Source organism: Suhomyces tanzawaensis (assembly GCF_001661415.1).
Source record: "Suhomyces tanzawaensis NRRL Y-17324 unplaced genomic scaffold CANTAscaffold_1, whole genome shotgun sequence".
NCBI lineage: Eukaryota > Fungi > Ascomycota > Pichiomycetes > Serinales > Debaryomycetaceae > Suhomyces > Suhomyces tanzawaensis.
The window spans coordinates 1,024,769-1,050,236 of NW_017963636.1; the positions used below are offsets into that span (position 1 = coordinate 1,024,769).

At 45.2% G+C, this 25,468-nt stretch overlaps 10 protein-coding genes across 10 annotated transcripts; 3 read left to right on the forward strand and 7 right to left on the reverse strand.

Annotated features, from left to right (window-relative positions):
* Window positions 1-71: 71 nt before the first annotated feature.
* On the reverse strand, window positions 72-3,044 carry CANTADRAFT_19375 (uncharacterized protein; the record flags this gene model as incomplete). Its single annotated transcript, XM_020206442.1, has 1 exon — window positions 72-3,044. The coding sequence occupies one exon, from the start codon at window positions 3,042-3,044 to the stop codon at window positions 72-74; it is 2,973 nt and encodes a 990-aa protein (XP_020066884.1).
* A 184-nt stretch (window positions 3,045-3,228) lies between these two features.
* DFG16 (Dfg16p) lies at window positions 3,229-4,803 on the forward strand (the record flags this gene model as incomplete). The annotated part of the gene is made up of 1 exon (XM_020208750.1): window positions 3,229-4,803. One exon carries the CDS (start codon window positions 3,229-3,231, stop codon window positions 4,801-4,803), a length of 1,575 nt encoding a protein of 524 aa, XP_020066885.1.
* A 498-nt stretch (window positions 4,804-5,301) lies between these two features.
* On the forward strand, window positions 5,302-7,458 carry HSP78 (chaperone ATPase; the record flags this gene model as incomplete). Its single annotated transcript, XM_020211373.1, has 1 exon — window positions 5,302-7,458. The coding sequence occupies one exon, from the start codon at window positions 5,302-5,304 to the stop codon at window positions 7,456-7,458; it is 2,157 nt and encodes a 718-aa protein (XP_020066886.1).
* Window positions 7,459-7,622: 164 nt separating this feature from the next.
* On the reverse strand, window positions 7,623-11,828 carry PAN1 (Pan1p; the record flags this gene model as incomplete). The annotated part of the gene is made up of 2 exons (XM_020209085.1): window positions 7,623-10,652; window positions 10,740-11,828. 2 exons carry the CDS (start codon window positions 11,826-11,828, stop codon window positions 7,623-7,625), a joined length of 4,119 nt encoding a protein of 1,372 aa, XP_020066887.1.
* Window positions 11,829-12,600: 772 nt separating this feature from the next.
* Window positions 12,601-14,322, reverse strand: THI20 (trifunctional hydroxymethylpyrimidine kinase/phosphomethylpyrimidine kinase/thiaminase; the record flags this gene model as incomplete). The annotated part of the gene is made up of 1 exon (XM_020208965.1): window positions 12,601-14,322. The coding sequence occupies one exon, from the start codon at window positions 14,320-14,322 to the stop codon at window positions 12,601-12,603; it is 1,722 nt and encodes a 573-aa protein (XP_020066888.1).
* Window positions 14,323-14,964: 642 nt separating this feature from the next.
* Window positions 14,965-17,241, reverse strand: CANTADRAFT_44002 (AMP deaminase; the record flags this gene model as incomplete). The annotated part of the gene is made up of 1 exon (XM_020209038.1): window positions 14,965-17,241. One exon carries the CDS (start codon window positions 17,239-17,241, stop codon window positions 14,965-14,967), a length of 2,277 nt encoding a protein of 758 aa, XP_020066889.1.
* A 946-nt stretch (window positions 17,242-18,187) lies between these two features.
* Window positions 18,188-19,291, reverse strand: PGA17 (Pga17p; the record flags this gene model as incomplete). The annotated part of the gene is made up of 1 exon (XM_020208751.1): window positions 18,188-19,291. The coding sequence occupies one exon, from the start codon at window positions 19,289-19,291 to the stop codon at window positions 18,188-18,190; it is 1,104 nt and encodes a 367-aa protein (XP_020066890.1).
* Window positions 19,292-19,649: 358 nt separating this feature from the next.
* CANTADRAFT_3842 (uncharacterized protein) lies at window positions 19,650-21,479 on the reverse strand (the record flags this gene model as incomplete). Its single annotated transcript, XM_020208752.1, has 1 exon — window positions 19,650-21,479. The coding sequence occupies one exon, from the start codon at window positions 21,477-21,479 to the stop codon at window positions 19,650-19,652; it is 1,830 nt and encodes a 609-aa protein (XP_020066891.1).
* Window positions 21,480-21,580: 101 nt separating this feature from the next.
* HOG1 (mitogen-activated protein kinase) lies at window positions 21,581-23,298 on the reverse strand. Its single transcript, XM_020206217.1, has one exon. It carries the CDS (start codon window positions 23,033-23,035, stop codon window positions 21,863-21,865), a length of 1,173 nt encoding a protein of 390 aa, XP_020066892.1. The 5' UTR covers window positions 23,036-23,298; the 3' UTR covers window positions 21,581-21,862.
* Window positions 23,299-25,323, forward strand: AVT7 (Avt7p). The gene has a single exon (XM_020206216.1). It carries the CDS (start codon window positions 23,562-23,564, stop codon window positions 24,888-24,890), a length of 1,329 nt encoding a protein of 442 aa, XP_020066893.1. The 5' UTR covers window positions 23,299-23,561; the 3' UTR covers window positions 24,891-25,323.
* The last annotated feature ends 145 nt before the right edge of the window (window positions 25,324-25,468 follow it).

Below are 25,468 nucleotides of genomic sequence, written 5' to 3' on the forward strand. Positions count from 1 at the left end.
AACTAAGAGTTTTGTTCGACGAGAAAAGCTTTTCACTGAAAACAAAATACTTCTCATGAACTGTGTAGAGACTAAAAGTTAATCAACCTTTTAGCAAATCCTTCCTGGTGGTGTTCTGCAGCAGTGACAGACTTTTTGACCTTATTGGAAGATTTGTCGTTGTCCAATTGAACTCTAATAGCTTTATGCAAGTTTGACAAGAATTCAGGGTAACTAGAACCACTACTAGATATAACCGATCCCTGCAACCCATCTTCCACCAAAGCATCCTTGAACTCACTGACAGAGCCATCGATGCCTGGTCTAACAATTCTAATTCCCGCGCATTCAACTGTTGGGATTCCGACAATAAATGACTGGAAATACTTGATAATATTTCTAGCTTGCTCAGATATCTGAGTTGGTAATTCAGGTAATTCGTCAATGAGTGGCAGAATTTGAGAGGCGGATTCTATTTCTTCTCCAAACAAATCTTTGAGAAGCAAGATATTGGCTTCGGGATCAACCCAAACGAAAATGTTTAATCCGTCACAAAGGATGTAAACACCATGTTCCATTTTCTTGAATGACAATTCATTGAACCTGGGCAAATCAATGAATCCATGGAAATCTTCAAAAAATGCTTCGTCTTCTTGGATGGAATGGAGCTCTGCCAATGCTGGGTATAAGTGATATACCAATCTCTCAATAGGCATATTAAGCATTTGGAAACAGTCAGCTAATCTTGCATCTGCAGAAAGACCCGTTGAGTTCCGAAGTGCCTTGCTTTTGACAAGGGCCAAGATGTAAAGTGGTAAGTGCTTGAGTGAGTCTGGGAATAGCAACTGGTTTGTCAAAGTTCTGTTTCTATTATGACCCAATTCACTCATAGCTCTATACTGGGTGAAAATGTCCACTAACTTTTGGTTCACAGAATCACGCAATTCATTTAAAGGCTGCTTACCAAGGAATGAGAGGGTATCTCTGGCAATAGCAGTGACTATCGCATTCTCGTCCGCAAAATTGAAGACATCTTCGAGCCTTTCACTGACTGCTAATACCAAGTTGATAACTCTAACTTTTCTCAATCCTTGAGGATCGGTGTACAATAAAGCAGCTTGGAAATGACAGTCGTACTTCGTACTCAACTTGCCATCATACTCAAGCAAGATTGTAAATGTTTGATCTTCTCCAAGAATAGGCACAATTGGATCAGTAATAGTACCCCCAACTGTAGTTTCCGTTCCTGAAGATGAAGTGCCATAATACTGACTGACCTGCAAACCATTTGAGCAACGCAATTTAAGCTGACCCTGATATCCCCTTGATTTTTTTAAGGAGTTAACGAACGTCGCAGTAAAAGCCCTACTGTCTCTCTCAAAATCAAAGTTAGTCCATCTACTGATGTTACCACCACTAATAGATGAAAGCCAACCAATATTCGAGAGATCAACTGCAGTAGGTGAAACCACATGAACATCCAAACCGACACTCTTTGAAATAAAATCTTTTGCCAACAACTTGTAGTACTCATTATCAGGAAGGAAGATGGCTTTCTCGACTTCTGGTGCTGGGCTTCTACCTATTGCCTTATTATCCTTATATTTCAAACTCCCCGGTCCCCATGAAGGCAAAACAGACAACACGGAAGTGATCTTACCACCACCAACGGTTTCAAGACACATCATTGCAATCCTACAGGCTGCTGAGAAACTTGGTTCGGAGTCTGCAATACCCTTCGTAGAGCATAATGATTCAATGTGGTTAAGGGCGTCCTCGATGACATGCCTGCTTTCTTCAGCATCGGCAAAGAGACCCTCACTAAATGGAACGAATGGATCTTCGAGATCTGCAGATATCACTATTTGGGTACTATCCAAAGTTGAGGACAAGTTGAAGAAGTGAATTTTCTTGTCAAATGCAATTATCGAGATTTTGGGGCTTGGGGCATCCACGTCAGAATCATAGTTGTATAAACTTGCTCTGATTGCATCGGCAAGCAAGACAGGGATGTTTTGCTTTCTGCTCTGTTCACTGATATCGATCAAAAACAAATGATGCAAGGGCTTAGGATTGGATTCCGATCCTTCGAAATTATATTCTTTGGGAACGATTAAATCATAAACTCCTTTATGCAATTCTGGACGAATGAACTTGTCCACTCTTTGACTCTGGTTATCCAACAAGGAAGCATAATCGTTAGGAACCACATTGTTTGGAAACTGACAGATGTTGCACACAAACCGCCCGTACTGGGTGAACTGCATTGATGGGTTGATGTAGGTTCTACACCGGCGACACCTGATGGGGCCGTTGTCTAAGGGATCGTCACTGGGGAACTCGAGCCGTCTCATATCCACCACTGGAACAGGATCCTCGGTACTGAGCAAGGGTGCAAACGGTCTAATGGTGACCGAAACCGGCAATTTGGTTGCCAGTCTCAACTGTTCGGTTTCAGGGACGTAGTACATGGAAGATCTGATGAACTTGGATGAGGCTGTGCCCTGGTCAACCGCGTGGAACTGGGCAGTGGCGTCTGGAGGCATCACGTTGTTGAAGGTTAAAAATGACTTGAATTGGCCGTCCACGGGAGTAACGTACTCGTGGTTAGTGTAGTGACGATACTCGGGTAACGAAAGCTCTTGGTTTCCACTTGCAGCTCGGTTCATATCCTGGGGGATAGGAGGATGAGCGGTAAGACCAAGACCTTGGGCAAGTGCCGGGGCCTGCTGGGGAGAAGCCTGGGGATATGTTTGGGGCGATTGTGGAAGCGAGCCAGCTTGGGGAAATGCATGGGGGGCCTGGGGAGAAAACGGAGCCTGAGGCGAAAACGGCTGGTGGGAGCCAGCAAAAGGTGCCTGCAATGGATTGGGGGTCACGGTTCCGCTAGCAACCGGGGAATTGAACTCGGTATGGAACGCCCTGGCGGCTCTCTTCTTTTTGGACCTGGAGGGACTGCCCAAGCCAAGATTTTGCACAGCCGAAGCAAGATCATCTCGGCTGCTGTGTGCCGAAGCTGAGCCGTAGAACCCAATGCCTGGAGGGGGCGGGGGCTGGAAGGACATGGTGGTTGTGGTTGGCAGTAAAAATTCACCCAAACAGATCAACAGTGTCGCGTGGGTGAGAGCGATGTCGCAACGGTGGCCAGGGCGCATGTCGCAGATTTATCTACAATGACAAGAAATAGTCAAGAAATTCCTCGGCCTGGGCAGTGGCACTATATAAAGAAAGCAATATCGTGATGAAAATATGTCAGACTTGGTAGCTATGGGCGATCAGCTGCTCCTGTACTTGCAAGAGCACTCCATACCGATCAACTGCTCGGTGTACTCGTTGCCGTCAGGCTCCTTGAGCATGAACTTGTTCAACGACACCACCACCACCACCACCCAAATCGACCCCAACTTCTTGCCAGCATACTATGTGACCAACTGCCTGATCTCATCGTTGATCGAGTTGGTGGTGCTGCTGCATCGAAACGATACCAACATTTACCAATCTCCCTACAACCAGCGGGACAACGGAGACATGTTCGTGGCGCTCTTGTTCACCCTCTGTGCCTCGTGTGTATCATGCTGGATGCTCATACTCCTCCTATACCTATGTCCCGCTCACAAGCGAAAACCCATCCTGGCCCAGCTTGCCACCATCTTTTATGCGGTGGTCACCACCTTCCTCCTTTCACGAATCACCGAGGGCTCGCAAACAGAGTACTACATGGACACCCTCGATATCGTGCGATTGCACGATATGCTCTACATCAATAACGTGTTTCGAGTCATCATCGTCATCTCACAGGTACTGACACACGTTGCCTGGTTGCAGATAGTGGTGCGGCTCACCAAGGACCGCTTCAAGTGGATGACTTCGGTGTTTGGAGGCACATTTATCTTGGCTTACTTCATCATATGCACCTACTACGAGATAGCTTTCAATGACACCAGCTCGATCTTCAGCTCGACTGTGAGCTCCGATTACCAGGAGTGGCGGATTGTGCGGATTGTGCTCAAATTGGGCCTTCTCTTTTGGTTTGCCGGAACCATTCTCTACTACACCATTTGCATCAAGAATCCTCGGCGAATCTGCTATTCCCGAAAGCTCTTACCTTTGGCGCTTTTCAACTGGTTCTTGATCGGTGCTTGTATCGCATTCAATATCCTTTCCCTCAGTGCCTTCAAGGAAGACTGGCTCGTGAAAACCTGGTTGGAACTTCTTCCATACTTGGTGGAAATCATTTTGATCACCACGGTGTGGGAGTGGGTTTACAATATCTGGTACTTGGAGAAGAGATCGGAATTGGTTGGGGTTTTGGGCAGAAAAATCAGCATGGACGATGTTTTGAGCATTCATCTGAGTCAAGAAAATAAAGAAAAATCCAAAAGAAAAGGCTTTTTGGATTTCTTCAATAAATCGTCCCTCTCAGTGACCAAGTATGACTCTGGTTCTACCCGCACGAAGGACGAAACCTACGAGGACTCGAATAGCTCCAACCTACAAATACATACGAGCAGGACTCTTTCAATTCATGACCCAGATACCCTGCTTCCCGTTCACGAAAACCAGTATGGTGACCATCCACCTGCATTAATCATCTATGAGGACGACGAGTTAGAACCTGAAATGATGGTGAATCATGATGGCCAAGATACTAACATGGACCATCCTCCTTCTCCTAGCGCTGGCAGCTACGACGAGGAGATAGTGGACAACTATGAAATCTGGGACGACGACGACCATCTGCTGCACCAGTCACAGCAGCCACCACCGTTCGAGCCCCATCCCGGGTTTAATTCTGGGGACTACTGGCCTTCACGGAAAAATTAGGATAGATTAATAAAATTGGCTAGCGGAGCCTAGCAAGGACTAACGACTGTAGAAGCACATGCCGCAGACACCACACGACTGCACACCACTCGATCGAACGTACGGCTTTTTCAGCCCTTGTCTGTTCTTTTTCTCGCCAAATGTTACTTTTGCCAATTGCACCTTATCATACTCCTGCATATGGGAGAAGATTCTAGAATCAACTGGAACCTGTGACCTCAGGTGCCTTTATTCATATATATTGCCCACTTTGGATGATTATCCTCGCATAAGCACACGATGTTACGGAAAATCCCTACAAGGACTCTTACCAGAACCATTGAAGCAAGAGCAGCGTTGAGCTCCTCCCGAATCAAAAGCTCTCTTTTACAACCATGGCAATCTCCAGGACCTATACATGTTGCAAGGCATTTAAACTCAAGCAATATAGTCCAGCTTGGGATTCCAGCAAAAGGTTCGATTAGATCGTTCCACTCTAGCATTCCAAAGAACCTTCAAATGCAAATGAACAAAGACGACAACCGTCCTGCTTTAGAGAAGTATGGTTCTAGTTTGACTGATTTGGCGAAGGACGGTAAACTAGATCCTGTTATCGGGAGAGATGAAGAGATACGCCGGACCATTCAAATCTTATCGAGAAGAACCAAAAACAACCCTGTTTTGATCGGTAATGCAGGTACCGGAAAGACTGCCATCATGGAAGGTTTAGCCCAGCGAATTTTGAGAGGCGAAGTTCCTGATTCCATGAAGGATAAGGAAATAATCACCCTTGATTTGGCCGCAATCATATCGGGAGCCAAATTTAGAGGTGACTTTGAAGAAAAATTGAAACAAATTTTGCAGGAAGTGGAAGAAAAAGAAGGTAAGGTTATTTTGTTCATTGATGAATTGCACATTTTGATGGGCTTAGGGAAGGCTGAAGGCTCGATAGACGCATCTAATATGTTGAAACCAGCTCTAGCTAGAGGAAAACTTTCCCTCTGTGGTGCAACTACTATCGATGAATATCGTAAGTACGTTGAGAAAGACGCTGCGTTGGCTAGAAGATTCTCCCCCGTTCAAGTTAACGAACCAACTGTCCAAGATACCATATCTATCTTACGTGGACTTAAAGAAAAATACGAGGTACATCATGGTGTGCGGATCGCTGATGGTGCCTTGGTGAGTGCTGCACTTTACTCAAACCGTTACATCAGAGACCGTCACTTACCGGACAAAGCCATTGATTTAGTTGATGAGGCCTGTTCAACTTTACGATTACAACACGAATCCAAACCAGATGCTATCGCTCAATTGGACCGTCAAATTATGACGATCGAGATTGAACTTGAGTCCTTAAGAAAGGAAGAGGACCAATTGTCTGTTGATCGCAGGAACAAGTTGGAAGATGAGCTAAAAGTGATTAAAGCAGAGTTGGAGGAATTTACAGAGCAGTGGGAGTCCGAGAAGCAACTGATTGACAATATTAAGCAAGCCAAAGCTGAATTGGAACAGGCAAGATTTGATTTGGAACAACATCAACGAGAAGGAAACTACGGGTTGGCTTCTGAGTTACAGTACTCGACCATTCCACATCTTGAATTGAAGTTGAAGGAAATGACAGAGATAGAGTCAGTGGCTACCAACTTGTTACATGATTCTGTAACCTCGGATGATATTGCCAATGTGATTTCCAAGATGACAAGTATCCCAGTTTCTAATCTTATGAAGAATGAAATTGATAAATTGTTGGACATGGAAAGTACTTTGAGGAAAAAAGTTGTTGGACAAGACGAGGCCATCCATTCCATTGCTGATGCGGTAAGATTACAGAGAGCAGGCTTGACGAGTGATCATAGACCAATTGCTTCATTCATGTTCTTGGGTCCTACTGGTACTGGTAAGACAGAATTGACAAAGTCTTTGGCTGAGTTTTTATTCAACGACCAGGGAGCAGTGATCAGATTTGACATGTCTGAATTCCAAGAGAAGCACAGTTTGTCAAGATTGATAGGCTCTCCTCCAGGATATGTTGGATACGATGAAAGTGGTGAATTAACTGAGGCCATCAGACGTAAGCCTTATTCAGTTGTATTATTTGATGAATTTGAAAAGGCACACAGTGATATATCCAAATTGTTACTACAAGTGCTTGACGAAGGCTCCTTGACCGATTCGCATGGTAAGCATATTGATTTCAGAAATACTATTATTGTTATGACTTCGAACATTGGACAAGAAATCTTATTGGCAGACAAAGATGCCCATGACGATGGACACATTAATGAGAGTACCAAGAAGGAAGTGGTTGAAGTTTTAAAACACTATTATCCTCCAGAATTTCTCAATCGTCTTGACGAAGTCTTGATCTTCAACAGATTATCCAAAGAATCCTTGAAGAGCATCTTAGAAATTCGTTTATCCGAAATAGGTGACAGGTTAAAGGACAAGAGAATCACTTTAAATTTGACAAATGATGCTAAGAACTTGATTTGCGATTTGGGTTACGATCCAATTTACGGTGCCAGACCCTTAAACAGGGTATTACAAAAGAAGATCTTGAATCCTTTGGCAATGTTGTTGATCAAGGGACAAATCAAGGAAACAGAGACGGTAAACATTGTTGTTAAGAACAATCAAATTTATGTTGCTCCCAATCATGAGGAAGTCAAGTGAATGAAGATTTTGTAAATACGAAGGAGTTTTTGTACATAGTTTAATGGATGGTATATGGAATAGAAATATAACGGTAGTACTAAATAGGATGCCAGTTATAAATTTTGCAATAGTAATGAATAGTAGCTAAAACAAGAAATCATGTAATTTTAAGTCTATAGAAGTTATAAAACTCTTCCCACGACTGCACCGTCAGCAACACGCTTCTCGCTATCATCAACTTTTCTCAATGATTTACCACCAGTGATTTGCCCCAATAAAGCTCCAATATCGGGAGCCCCGCCAGAAGGTGGTGCGCCAGATGATACTGGTGGAGGTGGTGGAGGTGGTGGTGGACCACCAGGAACACCCTGAGGTGGCAAAGGTGGTGGTGGTGGTGGAACATTGCTTGGTACTGGTGGGGGAGGTGGTGGTGCATCTGGAACACCCTGGGAAGGAATTGGAGGAGCAGGAGGAGGTGGTGGTGGTGGAAATGAGAAGCCCTCCAGAGTTGGCTCGATTGCGGGTGGTGGAGGTGGAGGGGGTGCAGCAGCTGGTACTTCTGGTGCAGGTGGTGCTTCTGGTGCAGGAGGTGCCTCAACAGGAGGTGCCTCAACAGGAGGTGCCACTGGTGGTGGGGTGTTGTTAGCAGATTTGAAGGATTCAGCATCGGTAGATGGTTCGCGAGCATCTTGAGCTAAGGTCCTTTGAGAAGGCGAAGCCTGAATTGGATCCTGCTTCTCCAAGGTAGGAGTTTTAGATGGTGGTTGTGGCATTCCACCAAACAAAAGACTAGCTAATTGAGCAGCGCCGGCTCTGTTTGGTTCATCTTCATCGCTGGAGTTGTTCTCTTCTGCATCACTCCAATCGTTGTCATCAGCCAATCCTCTTTGAGAGGCACGCTGCGCTGCTGCCTTCTTAGCATCAATACCCGAGTCCTTAGGTGTTGACTTGAAGAATGGGTTAGTGTTGGCACGAGGGACGGCAGTTGACGATGGTTGCTGTTGACCCATTTTGGCAAAAGGATTACTATCATGGGGTTTCGACTCAACACTTGCAGGCTGCGCTGGAGTAACTTCCTTCGCAGGGGTAGAAACTGGGACTGCTGGAGATGATACAGCTGGTGAGCTAACTGATGGAGCGATTGGAGCTGCCTCCTTCTTCACAGAGCTAGGTCCATAAGTTGGAACACTAGCAACTGGTTCGTCATCCTCGGAGTCATCATTTGGTTTGTTTTTCAAATCCTCCATTTCTTTCTTGAGCCTGGCTAACCTTTCTTCTTTCTGCTTTTGCTTCTTCAACTTACGCTCGCGTTCACGGGCTTCAATTTCTTGCTTTTGCTTCATCAAAGCTGCATATTCTTCATCGTCATCTTCAGAAGATGAGTCTTCATCAGCTTTTTCGGGCTGCTGTTGCAGTTTAACTGGTTCTGACTGAACAGGCTCGACAGGTTGGGCAGGCTGGGCAGGCTGGACGGGTTGGACGGGTTGGACAGACTTGATAGGTTCCTGTGGCGTAGGTGCTGGGGCTGGCTTTTGTTCTGATGCCTCAGAACCAGTTCTAGATCTAGAAATACCTAATTTTGCTAATCTCTCATTCATTCTCTTTTGTGCTTGGGCCTTAATGTAAGCAGTTCTTTCTTCTGGAGTCTTGTATCTCTCAGATTGAGTTTCAATGCTTGAAGCAGGAGCTTGAGAGCTTGAGTTTGTCCGCGAGACAGATGGTTGGGCTTGAGGAGCAACCTGAGCAGCATTGGAGGTGGCATGAGAATTGTTAGCAGCAAATCTCTTCAATTCTTGAATGAATTGTCCAACTTCTTCAGTTACACCATTTCCTTTCTCCCACTTGTCATCTCCAACCTCTTCTCTGTTGGTAGATTGGAGGTTAGTTACAACCCCATCTTCTAATTCCTTGATACTAGTTTCAATATCATTAATAGCTTGTGATTGATTTTGACTTTCCTTTTGGGCATTATCGGACTCTTGCTTCAATTTAAAGTCCAAATCAGAGTTTGTACCAGAGCTAGATGATCTACCTGTCAATGCTGCCATACGCTGCTTCAATTTTTGCTTGGATTCCCACTTTCTTCTGTCAAGATCAGTGATTGTGCCATTTGGACCAGTGCCAACAATTTCAGAATCAGCATCATTTGGTTTCCAGTTAGGATTTTCCTTAAGAAGCTTGACCTTGAACAATTCAACCTTACTCTTCCCAATGTCTTGGTTGACAGTATGAATTCTAGAAATCAATGAGGGGACTCTATCACGAGTGAGATGGTTGAACTTGTCAAGTAATTGCTTTCTTTCATCAAATGATCCAGAGGATAATCCAGATTGGTTCAATTTGTTTTGAACATCCTGAATCTTTTGCTTCAAGTATTGCACATCTTCACTATGCTTCAAATCAGATCTCTTCTTGGAGAGGGCCAAATCCTGATCCTCTGCATCCAGAGCATCCAACAAAATTTTCTTTTGACGGATCAATCTCTTTAATTGATCAATACTCAAATTTGGATCAGCTGAGGAAATAGCTCTGTTGTCATCCGCATTCTCATCCGCCACCTCGCTCTTTCTTCTATGACGAGCTCCAGAAACATAGCCAAAGTTTTCATCATCATTTTTGAATCTCTTACCATCAGGCTTGGTTGCTGACTTGTTGCTGACGCTGCCTTTAGAGCCGTTAGAGCCACCTCTAAGGGAGTTTTTCAACGAATCCATCGAATCTTGCAAGTACTTGTTCGATGGAGGGATCAATTCTGGGGGCAATCTAAGTGGCAATTCTAATCCATTTAATCTTCTGTAAACAAGATGCATGGCAACTGCAAATTCATCTTTGTTCAACTTACCTCTATCGCTTGTATCTGCCAAATTCCAGATAGATTCTAAGTCTGGTCTACTTAAACCAGACTTACCAAAAATATTCAATGCAACATCGCCGTCTACGTATCCTCTCTTGGTAGTATCCCAAGCACCGAAGATACCATCGTAAATTTGCTTTTCTTGCTTAGTGATGGCCCACGTAACATTAGACTTCAAAGATCCACCCATAACATTTTGCAAGTTGTTGGTTGGTAGTTGAGCATTAGGCAAGAAATGTTGCTGCATAGCATTCAAGCCAGGGATTCCACCTGTTGGAGTGTGAACAAATCCCCATTCTCCGGGTTTTCCTGTTGGTTGCGATTGAAGCAAACCTGTAGGTTGAGGTTGAAACCCAGTCTGTTGTGGCTGGAACCCAGTTTGCTGTGGTTGAAACCCAGTTTGCTGAGGTTGGAAACCGGTTTGCTGGGGTTGAAAGCTGGTAACTGGAGGTTGGAAAGAGCCTTGGTTCTGGTGACCAGTTGTTTGGGCTTGAAGCTGGTTTCCGGTTCTTTGAGCGGCCAATTGGGGCTGGTATCCAGTTCCTTGGGCCTGCAATGGTTGAGATTGGAAGCCAGTAGATTGAGGCTGCAATGGACCAGTTTTTTGAGCTGGGATCAAACCAGCAGTTTGTTGCGGTTGCAATGGGACCAACGACCCACCGCCAGTGCGCTGTTGCAGCAATTGAAACGAGGTTCCTTGGTTGGACAATGCAGGGCCACCAAAACCAGTCTGTTGAGGTTGAAAGGAAGTGGTAGGAGGGGCATAGTACCCAGTTCCTTGAGGCTGCAACCAGTCATTTTCTGTGTTTTTGGGAGCGAATGGGGTGTTGGCCAAGATTTTGTTTGGGTCTTCAGGAACGGTGAAGTTAATTGCGTCCACGAAACTTTTGACCTCGTTTTGCCACCTTTCAGGAAGAATGGAGGGAAGGGCCTCGCCCTTCTTTGCCATGCTGCACAAGTGCAAACTCAAGGCAAACTCGGGGAATAACAACGACCCAGTCTTGTTGGTGTCAGACAAGCCCCAGATCTCGGCCAAAGTCACCGGAGGCAATCCAGATCTCAACAAAATGGTACTGGCAGAATCGCCACCAATTGCCTGTTCGCCCTTGGGAACTGCGGTTCTAAACAAGTGCTCGTACTTCTTTTGCTCGTCTACTGAGATAAACGACAACCGGATGGTGGGAATCTTTAGTTCGCTGTTCTCAATCACGGTTGGCACTCCAACCAGGCCAAACCCAGTGGGCTGGGTCTGGATGTAGCCCGTTTGCTGGGGCTGCAATTGAGGAGGCTGTCCAAATCCAGTTGCCTGTGTCTGGGCCTGGGCCTGGTATCCTTGGTTCGAGTAGAAGTTGGTTTGCTGTGGGGACTGATAGAATCCAGTGGCTTGGCCTTGGAGTTGAGGCTGCTGGAAGAATCCACCAGCCTGTGGCTGCTGCCCATATTGCTGTTGCTGGTTAGGGTAGCCGCCACCAAAGCCCGTCTGCTGGGGATTGAACCCCTGCAGAGGTTGCTGTTGTTGATACTGATTGTACATGTGGGGGTACTTGAGAGTTGGAGATTGTCAGTTAAAGGGAGGCACGGGAGTCGACGCCAACCTGCAAGAGTGCGAGGGTTGTCGCTGGGGTAACCTGCACTTTCCCCACTGGCGGCTGCGAAAGCTGATGCCAACGAGACTGGCTGAGAACGTTCTCTACGGGACGGTTTCAAGTATCCTTGATGGTGGAGCTGTTTCTTAGGTGGTATTTGGTGTTTCGTTATTCAGGCAAGAATTAATAGAATGAAAAACCATTAATGGTATTTCAGTACTTTTAGGTACTGTACAAACTTATATCAAGAAACAGTAACTTTTCTACTTATTGAAATATATAGAAGAACGGAATATACGAAGAAGAAACGGTATAAGCGAAAATGATCAAAGTACTTCAATTGGTGGATTTGTTGGAGTACCTCCTTAACATGTTCCAAATAATAGTAGATGATGAACCTGCGATTATACAATATGGAAAAATCAAAGCATCGAGAAGTGCTACTTTCTATGACCAGTGTAATGTGAATGATTGGGACCTTAATTATTCATAGTGGATCTATCCTAGATTTACATAGATACTTTGGCAATGCTGTCTCTATCCATTTTGCATCGTTCAGAAATCAATTTTTACCACTAGTATTTCCCTGACAATCCAGTACAATGCATTTATAAGTAATACATAACTATATCGTATCTGACAAATTTGCAGCAAGAGTCATTTAACTATGCCATCATCTCCTGAGACCTTTTCATACACTTTGCGAACAGCTCCCCCTCACTACGACTCGGTCCATTCTCCTTCGGGCATACATTCGTCCCAGAATGCCACCTCCAAGCAAGTGACCTTGTTGAACACCTCAGCAAACTGATCCAACCTTTCCTGAGTCAAAGGAATGGTGTTGAAGAGCTCCTGTAATGCATCATTTCCTTCATTGTATGCATTGGAATACCAATCTGAGGTATAATCATTGAGCCACGATTGGTACACCTCAGATTGTTCTGGTGTCACCTCGGCATTGTTGGTGGCACCAGTCCTGATCCTACTGCCATATTGGCCTGCCTCAAAGTATCCAAAAAGACATGGGGCTAGAGCGATCTTGATACCAAAGTAGTCCTCCTCCTTGCCGGTTTTGAGAAGAAAATCGCAATACTCAGTACATGCCTTGCCTGGACTGAGCTCGATATCAAGATCAATGTCCCTCTCGTAGTCAATATTATACTTGTTACACAACTTGATCTTGTGCCTTTCTATCTCTTCCACGATGTTTCCAATTATCAAGGCTTCCGAATGTGTTTGCTTGTATGTTGGTGCTGCAGAGGCCGCCAAACCATGTATTTGCGCGTAGTTAATAAGGTAGTAATAGTCCTGCTTCAAGAAATAGAGAAACTTCTCGAAGGGCAACTTGTTCTCCGCCAAAAGTTTAACAAATGGGTGTTCGGTATATTTTTTCCAATTTGCAGCTACCTTGGGATGATTTTTCAAGAAGTCCAATGCGTTGGTATTTTTTGGGAAGGAAGATTCCAATTGAAAATCGATGATTGAGTCGATATGCTGCTCTGGTTTGACGTTGTGGTTCAAGGGCCCATTCCCAAAACCCAACTTTCTCTTCAAACTTGTCATTCCTCTATGGATAAAATCAATTGCTAGTGGAACAGACTGGTCCAAGGATTTTCCGTTGGCCAAATTTGCGGCTATCGCTGAAGATAAAGTGCAGCCAGTTCCATGTGAGTCTTGGGAGTCAATAAAGGCTGATTGGAATATTGTGATTGAGTCTTCTTTCGAACGGTATAGAATGTCAAAGATAATTGTGGAAGACGTGATACCCTGGGCTGGGCTATCTGATTCCAAGTCCCAAGGAAGATGCCCCCCTTTGACCAAGAGGTTGGCGCATCCGAGACTCCTCTGCACATCTTTGACAAAATTGATTAAATCCTCCTTCGACTTGATGTCCAAGTCGTATTTTCGACCATTGGCGATTTCATACAAGGCATGTGCTTCGCCAAAGTTGGGAGTGACAAGGTACGATTTTCCTATCAAGCTATCCATGCACAATTTCAATCCTCTGTCATCAAATAGTTGCGATCCGGAAGTACTAATCATCACAGGGTCGATGACAACCTTCACGTCGTATTTGTTTAAATCATTGGTGTAACCACTCAAAACTCTGATTGCTTCTTCTGTCAACATTCCTGTCTTGATCACCTTTAAAGGTGCCTTTCCTTCTTCGTATCCATAGAGAAAATCGTTGAAGTTCATCTCCAAAATGGCAGCAACAAGCTCTTCTGAAGTCTTCTCGAACGTCTTGACTTTCTGGGTGTTTTGAGCTGTCAATGCTGCTATACAAGTCAACCCATACACATTGTGGGCAGAGAGTGTCTTGAGATCAGCCTCGATTCCTGCTCCTCCTGAACTATCTGAGCCAGCAATCGTCAACACCGCGGGCAATTCCACTGGGTCTGTTCTGGGTGTTTTTAACTTGACTGTACTTTGTTTCGTCATTACTGTAGATCGACAACATGGTAATTGTCCTCTAATATATGGACTGTTATCCACCGTGGACTTCTATGCGCATACCAAAATGCGCATAAAAGGGTGAAGCTATGATGATGCTACAACCCAATTACAATTAACACTCGAAGCAATAGTACTGTAAGTATTGCAGTTTGGGATTTAAAGTGGATGTATTCATAAGGAAGCTCGATTATTCAATGCTAGCCTAGCTGGTCAAACTTGACCCACGCCCAAGAACTTGGTTCCTCCATGACTAGAAGTTAGAATTAATAGTGCGGTCACACAAGATCACTGCTCGAATAAGACTTGTCAAATACATTGGGGAACCACTCTTCTCACCCTCAATACAAAGATGTTACTATCTTGTGGTTACTAATTTCCAGCTCAATATAAGATGCACCAGGCTAGTAATTATACAATCATAGCCTCATAAAAACTATTCCAAAATACATTTTCGAATTAAATTAAAACACTTGGAATGTATTTCTCTAGTTTAGGGCTAACTTACACCATGGGTGCCGTAGGTATTTATGTCGTGTTATGTATTCGTAATCGTTTATGACAATGGTTGAGATAATCGGGTAAAATTTGCCTATCAAATATCTACTACAAATTATATACCTCCCCCATTTACTTCTTTGCGGTGCCAAGCTTGGTGTAGTACTCGATCAACTCGTGCTCACTCTTCAAGGTCTCCTCTCTATAACCAACTCTAATAGTAGGGACGTTGGTCTTTTCAATATCATTGCCTGCAACACCTCCTAAGCCGAAGTTCTTTCCCAACCAGTGTTTCTTAATGGAAGTTTCCCATCCTGACTGCCTGACAGAGTTAGATGCCAACTCACACATATCGACGCTGGACAATTTGTATATTTGGGCAGCCACAGAGTACTCCTCAATCAATGGTTCTTTGGTGTAAGAAAATTGTAAAGGATCATCAGTAGAAAGCGAGACGTTCAAACCTTTCTGGAAGAAATTGTGGAAAGGATTCTTATCATATGTCAAGAACAAAGCATTATTGGAAAGTGGTGACATGGCAAGACCAATTTGATCCAAGTAGTACAAGTACTGAATGAATGGTATTTTTCTCAACAAAATACCATGAGAAATGGAATGCGAGGTCAAGAAAGCACTGATCAAATGCTCTGGGTCTCCAGCCTCACCACAATGTGGTCTGAGCACAAAAGTATTGTAGCCCAATTTTTGTCTAATTTTATTCAATGGGGTCAAGTTGGCAAACAAATAGTATAACCAGTAAGAATATGGAGGATTGGTTGGAATGTCCCATTGGTGAGCAGGGGGGAATCTCTTTGATTGTGAAGATTTTTCGCTCTTGGACTCGTCATCCACAGAGTCAAAACCAATAACTCTTTGCAAGAAAATGTGCAACTTTGGATGCGATTTTGGATCGAGAGAAACCTCGTATAATGGTTGAAACAAGTTTCTCAAGATATCCTGGAAGGTTTCCACGTTGCCATTTCTCTTGTACAAGTCGTACAATCTTGGAACTTGGATCAACCATCTGACATTATGACTAAATAACTTGTTGTCCACAATCCAGGCCGATAAATTGTCCCATTCACTGATAGATCTACCATAAATGGATATTCTTAGTTCTGTCATCTGGTACTTTGAACTCTCAAGATCTTCAAAAACCTGCTTGGTTAACTCTGCCAAGTACCTTCCGTTGATAAAATTGTCTGTCTTCAAGAATATTTCTCTCAATCTTGACTCGCCAATAGGATTATACTTCAAGTTGAACTTGTCAAATCTATGGAATGTATCGGTATGCGCATGCATATCCAAAGTATCAATAGACAAATCATAAGCAGTTAATTTCAAGGATTCAAAGACCTGTTTCAAAGTTAAAATCTTGCCATCTCTGAAAATTACCTGTTCATCTGGTTGAGTTTTCAACTTGTACTTGATGAATCTCAACAAGTGCTTTTGATTCATACAAGCTGAGTGATGGATGTGAGTATCCACTTTACGCACATTGTAGAAGTCCCTGTGTGGATTCTTCTTTGACTGTTTGGTTTCCTCAAACTCGTTCAACAAGTAGTACAAGTTCCACTTGGCTTCTAAATATTGCAATCTCTTAAAAGCAAATGATTTGGAAGGGCCATCAGAAGAGATTTTAGTGATCAAATTAAGATCGGTGAAATAATCCTTCAAGGTTGGAACCTCTACAATTGATTTTCCATCTTTGTCCAAAACTTGATACAAGTGGTCGTCGTTCAAACTCCAGGTGAATCCTTCTGCTGCTGAAGGAACTTCGCAGTTTGAGAAGTTAAATTCTTCTTCATTTTCGCTGATCACACTGGGGATCTGATTAAATCTGTTCTTGGACTTGTAAGTTGGCTTTGGTGGTGGGGGGTAAATCACCCAGCCGTCCTTATTTTTGGGATTGTCACATTCTTTGGATTGCAACGACAAATCCAAGTACTTGTGTCTAAGCTCAATACAGGTCTTGACGTTTTGGAATAACTCGATCAACTCTTCAGAAGGATACTCTTCTGGTAAGGCATTGGCACTAGCAGTGCTGTTTTGGGTATGGTTGTTATTGTGGGCAGCATGAGATGGGTTGGGATGGTAGTGCAAACCATTGGTAAGGTTGTGGTTGGGCAAATCAATGATGGAAGACCTTCTACGGAGTTGAGAAGGGCTGGAGACATTGCTCTTCAAACCGAGATCCAGGGAGTTATGAAGCGCTTCAAACGCCTTAACCTTTAAATCCTGGTCTTTGATGAATCTATCCTCTGTGGTAGAGTAATGGGTCGAGTTGTAAGACTTGGATAACAATTCGTCGTCACTGTCCTGATTGAAGTGATGAGCCTCGTACTCTCCATCGGCTTCAAAATCGGTGGAGTCGTCAATAGCAGAATTGAGGAGCTTTTCGTCAGTCATTTCGAGGTTGAATGGTGCCATCTTGATACGGAGAGAGTACGAAAGAGGACAGTTCGTGGGGAAGGATTTCAAGTGGGAGTCTGAAACCGCGATGGGTATGCGGGCACGTGACCTCGGAGTCATAAATTGAATTCCGGTCATTTGGCTCAGCAACAACCCCACCGCCACCAAGCGTGAAATATCAGTTTCTATGTCAGGATTTTGATCGTCTTACTGGAACATTTCTAATAAGGCATTTGAGCGTTTTCAGCTCTTTTCTACAAGTATCCCATGATTTCTGATATAACCCGATTGCAAGATATGAGATCCGAGTTAATTGCCCGTAAAAGCGGAGCCCCGTGGAGCTCCGATGCGCTCCCAGGAGTTATACCGGACCGAGCCGTAGTGTTCGGGAGTGAGTTCCTAAATCCATAATGAGGTGTAGCTCTTCAGGTAGTACTAATCCTATTAAGCAATAACTTGTTCTGGGTGATTTTTGTCCTTTAAGCTGTTCGTAATCATTCCGTCAGTAGCCCAGGGATATATTGTAGGCAGTCACTACTCCGAAGAAATAGTAATATCGAATTAAATAACCTCGAGGATGAGCTATAAGGCCGTGAAAAGTATCACATACTGTCATAATGCATTACAATAATATTCCGCATAAATATAAACTATCTTGCTCAATCACTTGCCTTGCACAACACATATATGAAATATAGGAACACTGGTATCCTGTGAGGATTTAGTATGGTTTTTTCCTGGAAGCTACCTAAAACTGAAAATCGTCTTAATCATTCAATTGAATATGGTCTGATTAATTTACTATTCACTCCCAATTTTACAGCGAATTTATGCTTACAGTGGGTTATAAATTTATCACACATTTTATAATGTCTATTTTCTCGTCAAAAGTATATATTAATAGGGAGGCAGAAATAAAGAGGTATATGGTTGCATTCTAACATTAGATAAGCAAAGCTGCGGCAAAGGCAGAGGCACCCAAAAGGGTAGAGGCACCAAAGGAAGCAGCACCGTTCTCCAAAACGACTGGGGTGGTGGCGTTGGTGGTGTTGGCGACATCTCTGGTGTAAATACCGTAAGAAGCAGCGACTTCATCAGAAACTAAATCTCTAGCAGAGATTTGTCCGCCGGCCAACAAGTGGCCAATGTTGGAAATAACGGCGCTCAAGAGCTGTTGGTCGTGCAAGGCTTGAGAAATGACGTCTTCCAACAAGCCAGATTGGATGAGGGAGGTCAAGAGTGGTTGCAAGGCTGCGAAATCAAGACCGGAAATGGTAGCACTCAAGTTGCTGAAAACTCCCTCGAGGATGACGGCAGCAGCATCTTCGAATTGTGGGTCGGCAAGCAATTGAGAAACGGTTTCTTCGACCAATTTAGATCTTTCAACCGAAGAGAAGACGGTGGTCAACAAGTCTTCGATGTTGTCTCTCTTTTCAAACTTGGCAGCGAAGTCATTCTTTGGGGCCATCTCCAAAATATCTCTCTTGCTAAAGAGAATTCCCTTGGCAGCATCAAGGATAGAACCGAAATTAATAGCCCCTGAAGCAATTAATTTCTTGACCACGTTCAAAGTGAATGGGAAAAGGTTAGGGTCTTCCAAGGTGGATGCGACCAAGCCATAAGCCAAGCCAGACTTGTCCAAGGCAACGAAAAGGTTGGTGGAGTTGACTTTACCAGCAATGGCCAACCCTTCGTTCAATACGGTGCCAGCAATTTGTCTAGTGTAGTCGTGGGATACGATGAAGACTGCGGCTTGTGGAAGCAAGTTGGTGTTCTTTAAACCAACCAAGACGTTATCCAAGTACTTGACGTTGTCATCTTCAGTCAACAATCTGTTGGCAAAGCCAGCGATGCCCTCGAAGTCAATGCTTCCTATGATGGTTGGAATTTCAGCGACCACTCCAGAAATGAGGGAGTCTACTATGCCTCTTTCAGCAAGGTCGACGTGGTACTCTTCCGAGGATGGAGTGGCCACGATTTTTGGGGTGGCAGCTGCAGACACTATGCTAGCAGACAAGACTGTTGTGGCCAAGATGGAAACTTTCATGGTTTGGTGAGTAACGAAGGACTGGAAATAGGATGCAAATTTTGATTACCAGTCAGGGGGGGGACCCCAGCATTTATAGATGCAATGTCCCTTAATTTTCTCCTGCTGGTTCTCAAACACTCCCCCCTAGTTGCTGGATTTGGCATTCTAGCATGGAGAGCCAAAACAGTTTCGTATAACTAATAACTACATTTGGTATAGTCTCGGCATTTGCAAGCATAGATCATTTAAATTGCCTAATCGGGAAGTACCACTCACTTCCTAATCGGGCTCGAGAACGAGAATATGCAGAACAGACTAACGCGGCACGTGACGGTATGCATCAGGTATCTCCGTGTGGATAGACAGAAGAGGTCGGTTATGGAAGTAGCACTAGCGGGAGCCTGAACCTTAATTCGGTGCCATTATTGTTGAATTTGTATGGCTTCAATTGGTCAAAACTGTAGGATTCTGGCTGTTCTGTCTCCTGCAAAAGGGGCTCTGAGTTCTCCGCAGCCACATGGCTGGGTTGGCCATCTTCCGAGGCTTCCATCTCCAAAAGATTGAACTTGAACACCATGTAGTACTTCAAGCTCATCAACGTGCTTGCCTGGAACTGCTGGGTCAAATAACGGGGAATATGTAAGGTCCCATTCACCAACGTACTGGAAGCAGAGTCCCCTTCAAAATCCATTATGGCAGACCCAAATGTGTTAAACTTGATTCTTGGTGTGCATGTGTAGACATTGGTTATGTCCTTTTTGGAGGTCTCGGTTTCAGAATGGAACATTTCGTGGGCCTCGATATACGTCACAAAGCCTGTGATCTTGGTGAATTTGCTGTGGTCTTCGGGGTTGAGGTTGACCGTGAACTTTATGTCGTCCCCAATGTGGTAATAAGGACGAGAAACACTGATGAGGCACAACTGAGCATTGTTGACTCTCAATTGATACTGGGTCTTCAAGTGTGAGGGCAATTGGGCAATTAACCCTGGTGCTATCTCTTCATTCTCGTCAGTCCCGTTGATTATACTCTTCCTCCGCTCATGCGAAGTAATCTTGGGCATGTTGTAGAGGTCAGAATCAATAAGCACCGATAAATCATCAAGAAACGAGCTTCGTCCGTATTCAGGCTGCCGTTCAGCCTGGGGTTCTTCTGGAGATTCCACTGGGCCCAGCTGCCATGCCTTGTCAATTATACATCGTTGCAAGTAGTCCATCTGAAGCCAACGGTCGTGGTTCCCCACCCGCTCTCCTCGGACCACGTATGGAAAGTACACGCTGTAGGGCACCAACTTATGGTCTCCTTCACTCTGCAGAAATCCCACGATCAACGAGTACTTTATGCTAATCCACCCATGATCCTTAACTGGACCAGTCAGCCTGGCATTGTATGATGGAGGTAGTTCTGAGTTAGGGTGGAACTTCACCGAGAACGATTTGCTTGAAGCAGGCGGAATAGACACATCGGAAAACAATAAAGCCTGTGATGTGGTATAGAACGGGAGAATGGATTCAGTGAGATCACTTAATGGGAGCTTTGTTTCCTCGTTCTCGGGTGTACCTAATGAACTGAATTTTTTGGGTGGTCTATGAGAATTGAAAGTATAAAGAAGATCATGAAGGAAATATTTCTTGTTCACAGTAACGAAATGCTCTTGTTTGTCGATGGTAAGATCATTAACACCTCCCAACTTGTCCCCTAGCACCAATGGTTTTTTGGAGTTCTGCTGGATGAACGGTACTTGGCTGACTTTGAGCTCCTTGACCGCTTCTTCTTCGTGGTCATCTCCTTCTTCTGTCCCGTCATTTTCATACTGGTGCACATAATCGCTGTTTTCCCACCATTGGGGGTTTTTGGACCCCATATCCATGGGATTGGAGGCATTTGCCAAATCGAAGTTGTAATTCAAAACAACGTAGCCTAGAAGCTGGACATACCCGAGGAAAACGTGTACTTCCGTGGAAGCACTCTCTATAAGCGAGCTTTTCTCTGGCTCGTTTCCTCCAAAGATGGATCCGAACCATCCACTAGCAGGTTTGGATTCTGTAGGCTCTAGACTGGGATTGACCACTACCGGTTCGTTCAGCACATTGTGAAGACTGATGATACATTCGGACTGATCCGAAGGGGTCTGTGAGTGCAGCACATATTCGATTGAGATGTGGAGATGCTGGTTGATCTGCTTCGTATACTGAGGAAGTGACATTCGTGGCAACTACTGACCAGACCGTGATACCTGTGAAGTATACTCACGAGATAGTGCGGCACGTGACAATATAATCCTAGACGGCTACTGGAATTACTGATTTCACTATTTTGTATTAGTCCATATTAACAGAGATGCGAACGTATCGTCCAGAGAACGTCCCATTAGCGTGACGATATGATCTAATAACACACACGCCAAGCAACGATAAGCAGAATGTAGTTTAACGATCTGGATGAAATATTAGGGTAGATTGAATAAAAATGGATGGTTAGCTTGTAGGAAGTCAAAAATCCGATCAGTGGTCAAAAAATCAGTATCAGGCTACAGCATGTCGGAACAAGGGGATACCGGATCGAGTAAACCAACATTCTCCTGAACGCTTACTCCACCTTTTGTCCTGGCAACTGGGTGGTGCTCTCTATGGGGCCCTGGATGCCCTCTTGTTGGATATGGGCTAATTGCTCTTCTTGGGAAATAGGCTGGTTTGTCGAACCATTGACACCAACCAATTGATGGAAATCTAAAATCTCACTGTAAATCATGACTCTCCAGGTATCCACTGGCAAGTCCGCATCATTGAAACTCCAGTCGAACTTGGTCTCACAGACAGGTTCATCGGTTGGATCGTGGAAAGGTTCCATGTACGGATGCTCCAAGGCTTCTGCAGCTGTGATTCTCTTCTTTGGATCGAATATCAACATCTTTTCCAAAAGGTCGATTGCCTCGGGTTCCACGTGTGTACATTGGGCAAACCTTTCGCCGAAAGGTATTGGGTCTCTATGAGGCAACGACTGGACAAATCTCAAGGTGTTCTCGGAGAGAATGGTGTCAATGACATCGGCAGGAGGGGAGCCGAGCAACTCGGTGATGATGGAAAATTGATGCACATGGTCTCTTCCGGGGAACAAGGGCTTTCCCTCGATTATTTCCGCCAAAATACACCCGACGGACCACAAGTCGACCTCGGTGTCGTACTTCTGCCAGGTCAACATGATTTCCGGGGCTCTATAGTATCTAGTGGAGACGTAGCCCGTCATCTGGGGGTCTCTTATTCTAGCCAAACCAAAGTCACAGATCTTCAAGTCGCAGTTCTCGTTGATCAAGATGTTGGAGGGCTTCAAGTCACGATGGATGACACCGGCCGAGTGGATGTACTTCAAACCTCTCAACATTTGGTAGGTGAAGTACTGGATGAACTGCTTCTCCAAGGGGCGCGACGTCAACAACCGGTGGAGATCGGTACCCTGCAACTCGTTGACGAAGTAAATGTCCTCCAAGGGGGACAAGAAGATGTCGTCCAATGTGATCAAGTTTTCGTGCTTCAAGTGCTTCAAGAGCTTGAGTTCACGGTAAGTTCTCTTGGCCAACACGGGGGTCAGGAACGGCTTCATGACCTTCTTGACGGCCACGACCTGGCCGGTGAGCTTGTCAACCGCCGAGCACACCAACCCGAAGGCGCCCATTCCCACGGGATTGAGCTCGGTATACCTGTTGGTGACCTCGAAAACGGTGCCAAAGATCTGGGTTCTGGTGAATTCGCCGTCGGAGGACATGAGGAGACGGGTTTGGACGGAGATGGATGGGCCGGATCCGCTGAACGATGCTGGTGTGGTGAAGAAGCAAAGAAGACGGTGGGAAAAAACTACAACAAATGACCAGCTCCCTGTATATGGTGGAGAATGCTGGGGACAGTGCGCACTGCAAAGCTGGTGGAATGGGGAGAGGGTGCGAGGAGATCTTCCCTAGAGGCGCGCAGAAGCGAGATGCGCTAGGGAAGGTTGCTGTGCGGGATCTGGCCGTTGGGCGAGCGTTGGGGCATCCACGGTGCCAGCAAAACAAGTCCACGGGATGGGGTAGTGTAGGCAGCCAGGAGGTGTACCGCGGGAGATATTGAACCTCCTTGCCACCACCAGTAGGCACTCTCTGGCTCCCTGGCCTTCCCTACCCCTACCCCTACCCCCTCCCTCCGTTCTTCCGCAAGGGGCACCCTCGCCACCGCCAGCTCTCCCCCCNCCACGTGACCCGAGACGACTAGACAGCTATCCGCACAACCTCCGTAGCCGCCAGCCATTCTTCACCATGCCTACCATCGTCCAGGGCGCCAGCACGGCGTCGTCGTCCATCAGCTTGACCAAGACCATTGTGGGCGCGGGCCTCCTCTCCATGCCGTTGGCGTTCTCCACCGACGGACTTGTGTTTGGAGTGTTCATCATCCTTTTGGCTGCCTCCACCTCTGGCTACGGACTCTTCCTCCAGGCATACGTGTCCCGCTACGTGCCTTCCAAGAACGCCACGTTCTTCAACTTGTGCTCCATCACCTACCCTGCGTTGTCAGTGGTGTTTGACTTTGCCATCGCCATCCAATGCTTTGGGTCTGCGTTGTCGTACTTGGTGTTGATTGGCGAGATCATGCCCACCATCGTCCACCACATCCCGTTGATCGCTCCTGAGCACTACCGTACCTTCTGGGTGCTTGCCTCAGGCCTCATCTGCGTGCCGCTCTCGTTCTTGAAGAACTTGGACTCCCTTAAGTACACCTCCATCCTTGGCCTTGTGGCCATCGCCTACATGGTGTTGTTGGTGATCTTCCACTTTGTGGCCGGCGACGTGCCCCAGGACCTCAGGGGCACTATCGGCTTGTTTCCTGAGTCCGCCTCCGGCGTGTTCTCCACCTTCTCCATCATCGTGTTCGCCTACACAGGCCACCAGAACATGTTTTCCATCGTCAACGAGTCCAACGACCGCTCGCTCTCCAACTTGACCCGGGTGATCAGCCTTGCGGTCGTGGTTTCCTCCGCCTTGTTCCTCCTTGTCGGTGTTTCGGGCTATCTCACCTTCGGGGACTTGGTCTCGGGAAATGTCATTTTGCTGTACCCAGCAGGGTGGACCACCACTTTGGGCCGGTTCTCTATCGTTTTCATGGTCATCTTCTCCTTCCCTTTGATGTTCCATCCGGCCAGAATCTCAGTCAACAACATTGTGTTCTGGGTCCAGACTAACGTCGGCAAGTCTCAACCAGAGGAACAATCCACCACCTTCTCCGAGTCCACCGAATCGACCGCATTGCTTGGAGATGCACAAGAACTGCAAGCCCCCAAGCCCCGTGGTCTTGTCGTTCCTTTCCCAGACAGAACCTTTGTCATCATTACTCTGATTCTTTTGATTGTGGCATACGTCCTTGCCATCTCCGTCACTTCCTTTGCCTTCGTGTTGGCTATTGTTGGAGCCACCGGTTCCACCGCGATTTCTTTCATCTTGCCTGGTTTGTTCGGCTACAAGTTGATCGGTTCCGAGCTGGACGACCCTTCGGTGTTGGAAACAATCTTCAAGAACCTCTCGTTGGGATTAACTATTTGGGGTTTTGTAGTCATGGTGTTGTGTTTGTACACCACCATCACTGGGGTTTAGACTTGATTAAGCTAGATTTAATAGAATATACTATGTAATTACTGTAGGATAGACTAATGTGAATGCGACTGTGGGCTTTCTGGTGACATCATCTTTACTAAAACGATTATACCTCTCGTACAGATATATTGGGTGGTAATTTAGTCCTATGGTTCTCGATTGTTACAGCTGAATACACTTTTGTTCGTTTCTGGAAAAGTTCTTCCCCTTCTGTTAAATGAGTCCATTTTCTGTGCTACTTCAAAATTCAACTGATTGAATATTGTCTACTATCATCTCGGAAAAATAGCTAGAGATACCAATGGTCCTGACATTATCAAACTGAGAATATTTGGGTGTCCTTTGAGTCATAATTAGCTCTATGACGAAACGGCGTATTAGTATTCAGTTGACTGGGGCTGCTGGACGCTGAACTGTTTGCGCCTTTATAACACCAATACCTAATGTGTGGGTTGTCTCTACAATTAGAAATGGTTTTAAGCACTCTCAATTTAGCAATAAATCAATTATTGAATAAAGTTATTTGAAATAATTAGTCAAATTATATCGAAACTTAGAATACATTAATTGCCAGAATT

Coding starts and splice junctions, on each gene's coding strand:
- HOG1 (XM_020206217.1), bottom strand. CDS start 23,035: ATGTCCTCCGACGGCGAATTCACCAGAACCCAGATCTTTGGCACCGTT.
- AVT7 (XM_020206216.1), top strand. CDS start 23,562: ATGCCTACCATCGTCCAGGGCGCCAGCACGGCGTCGTCGTCCATCAGC.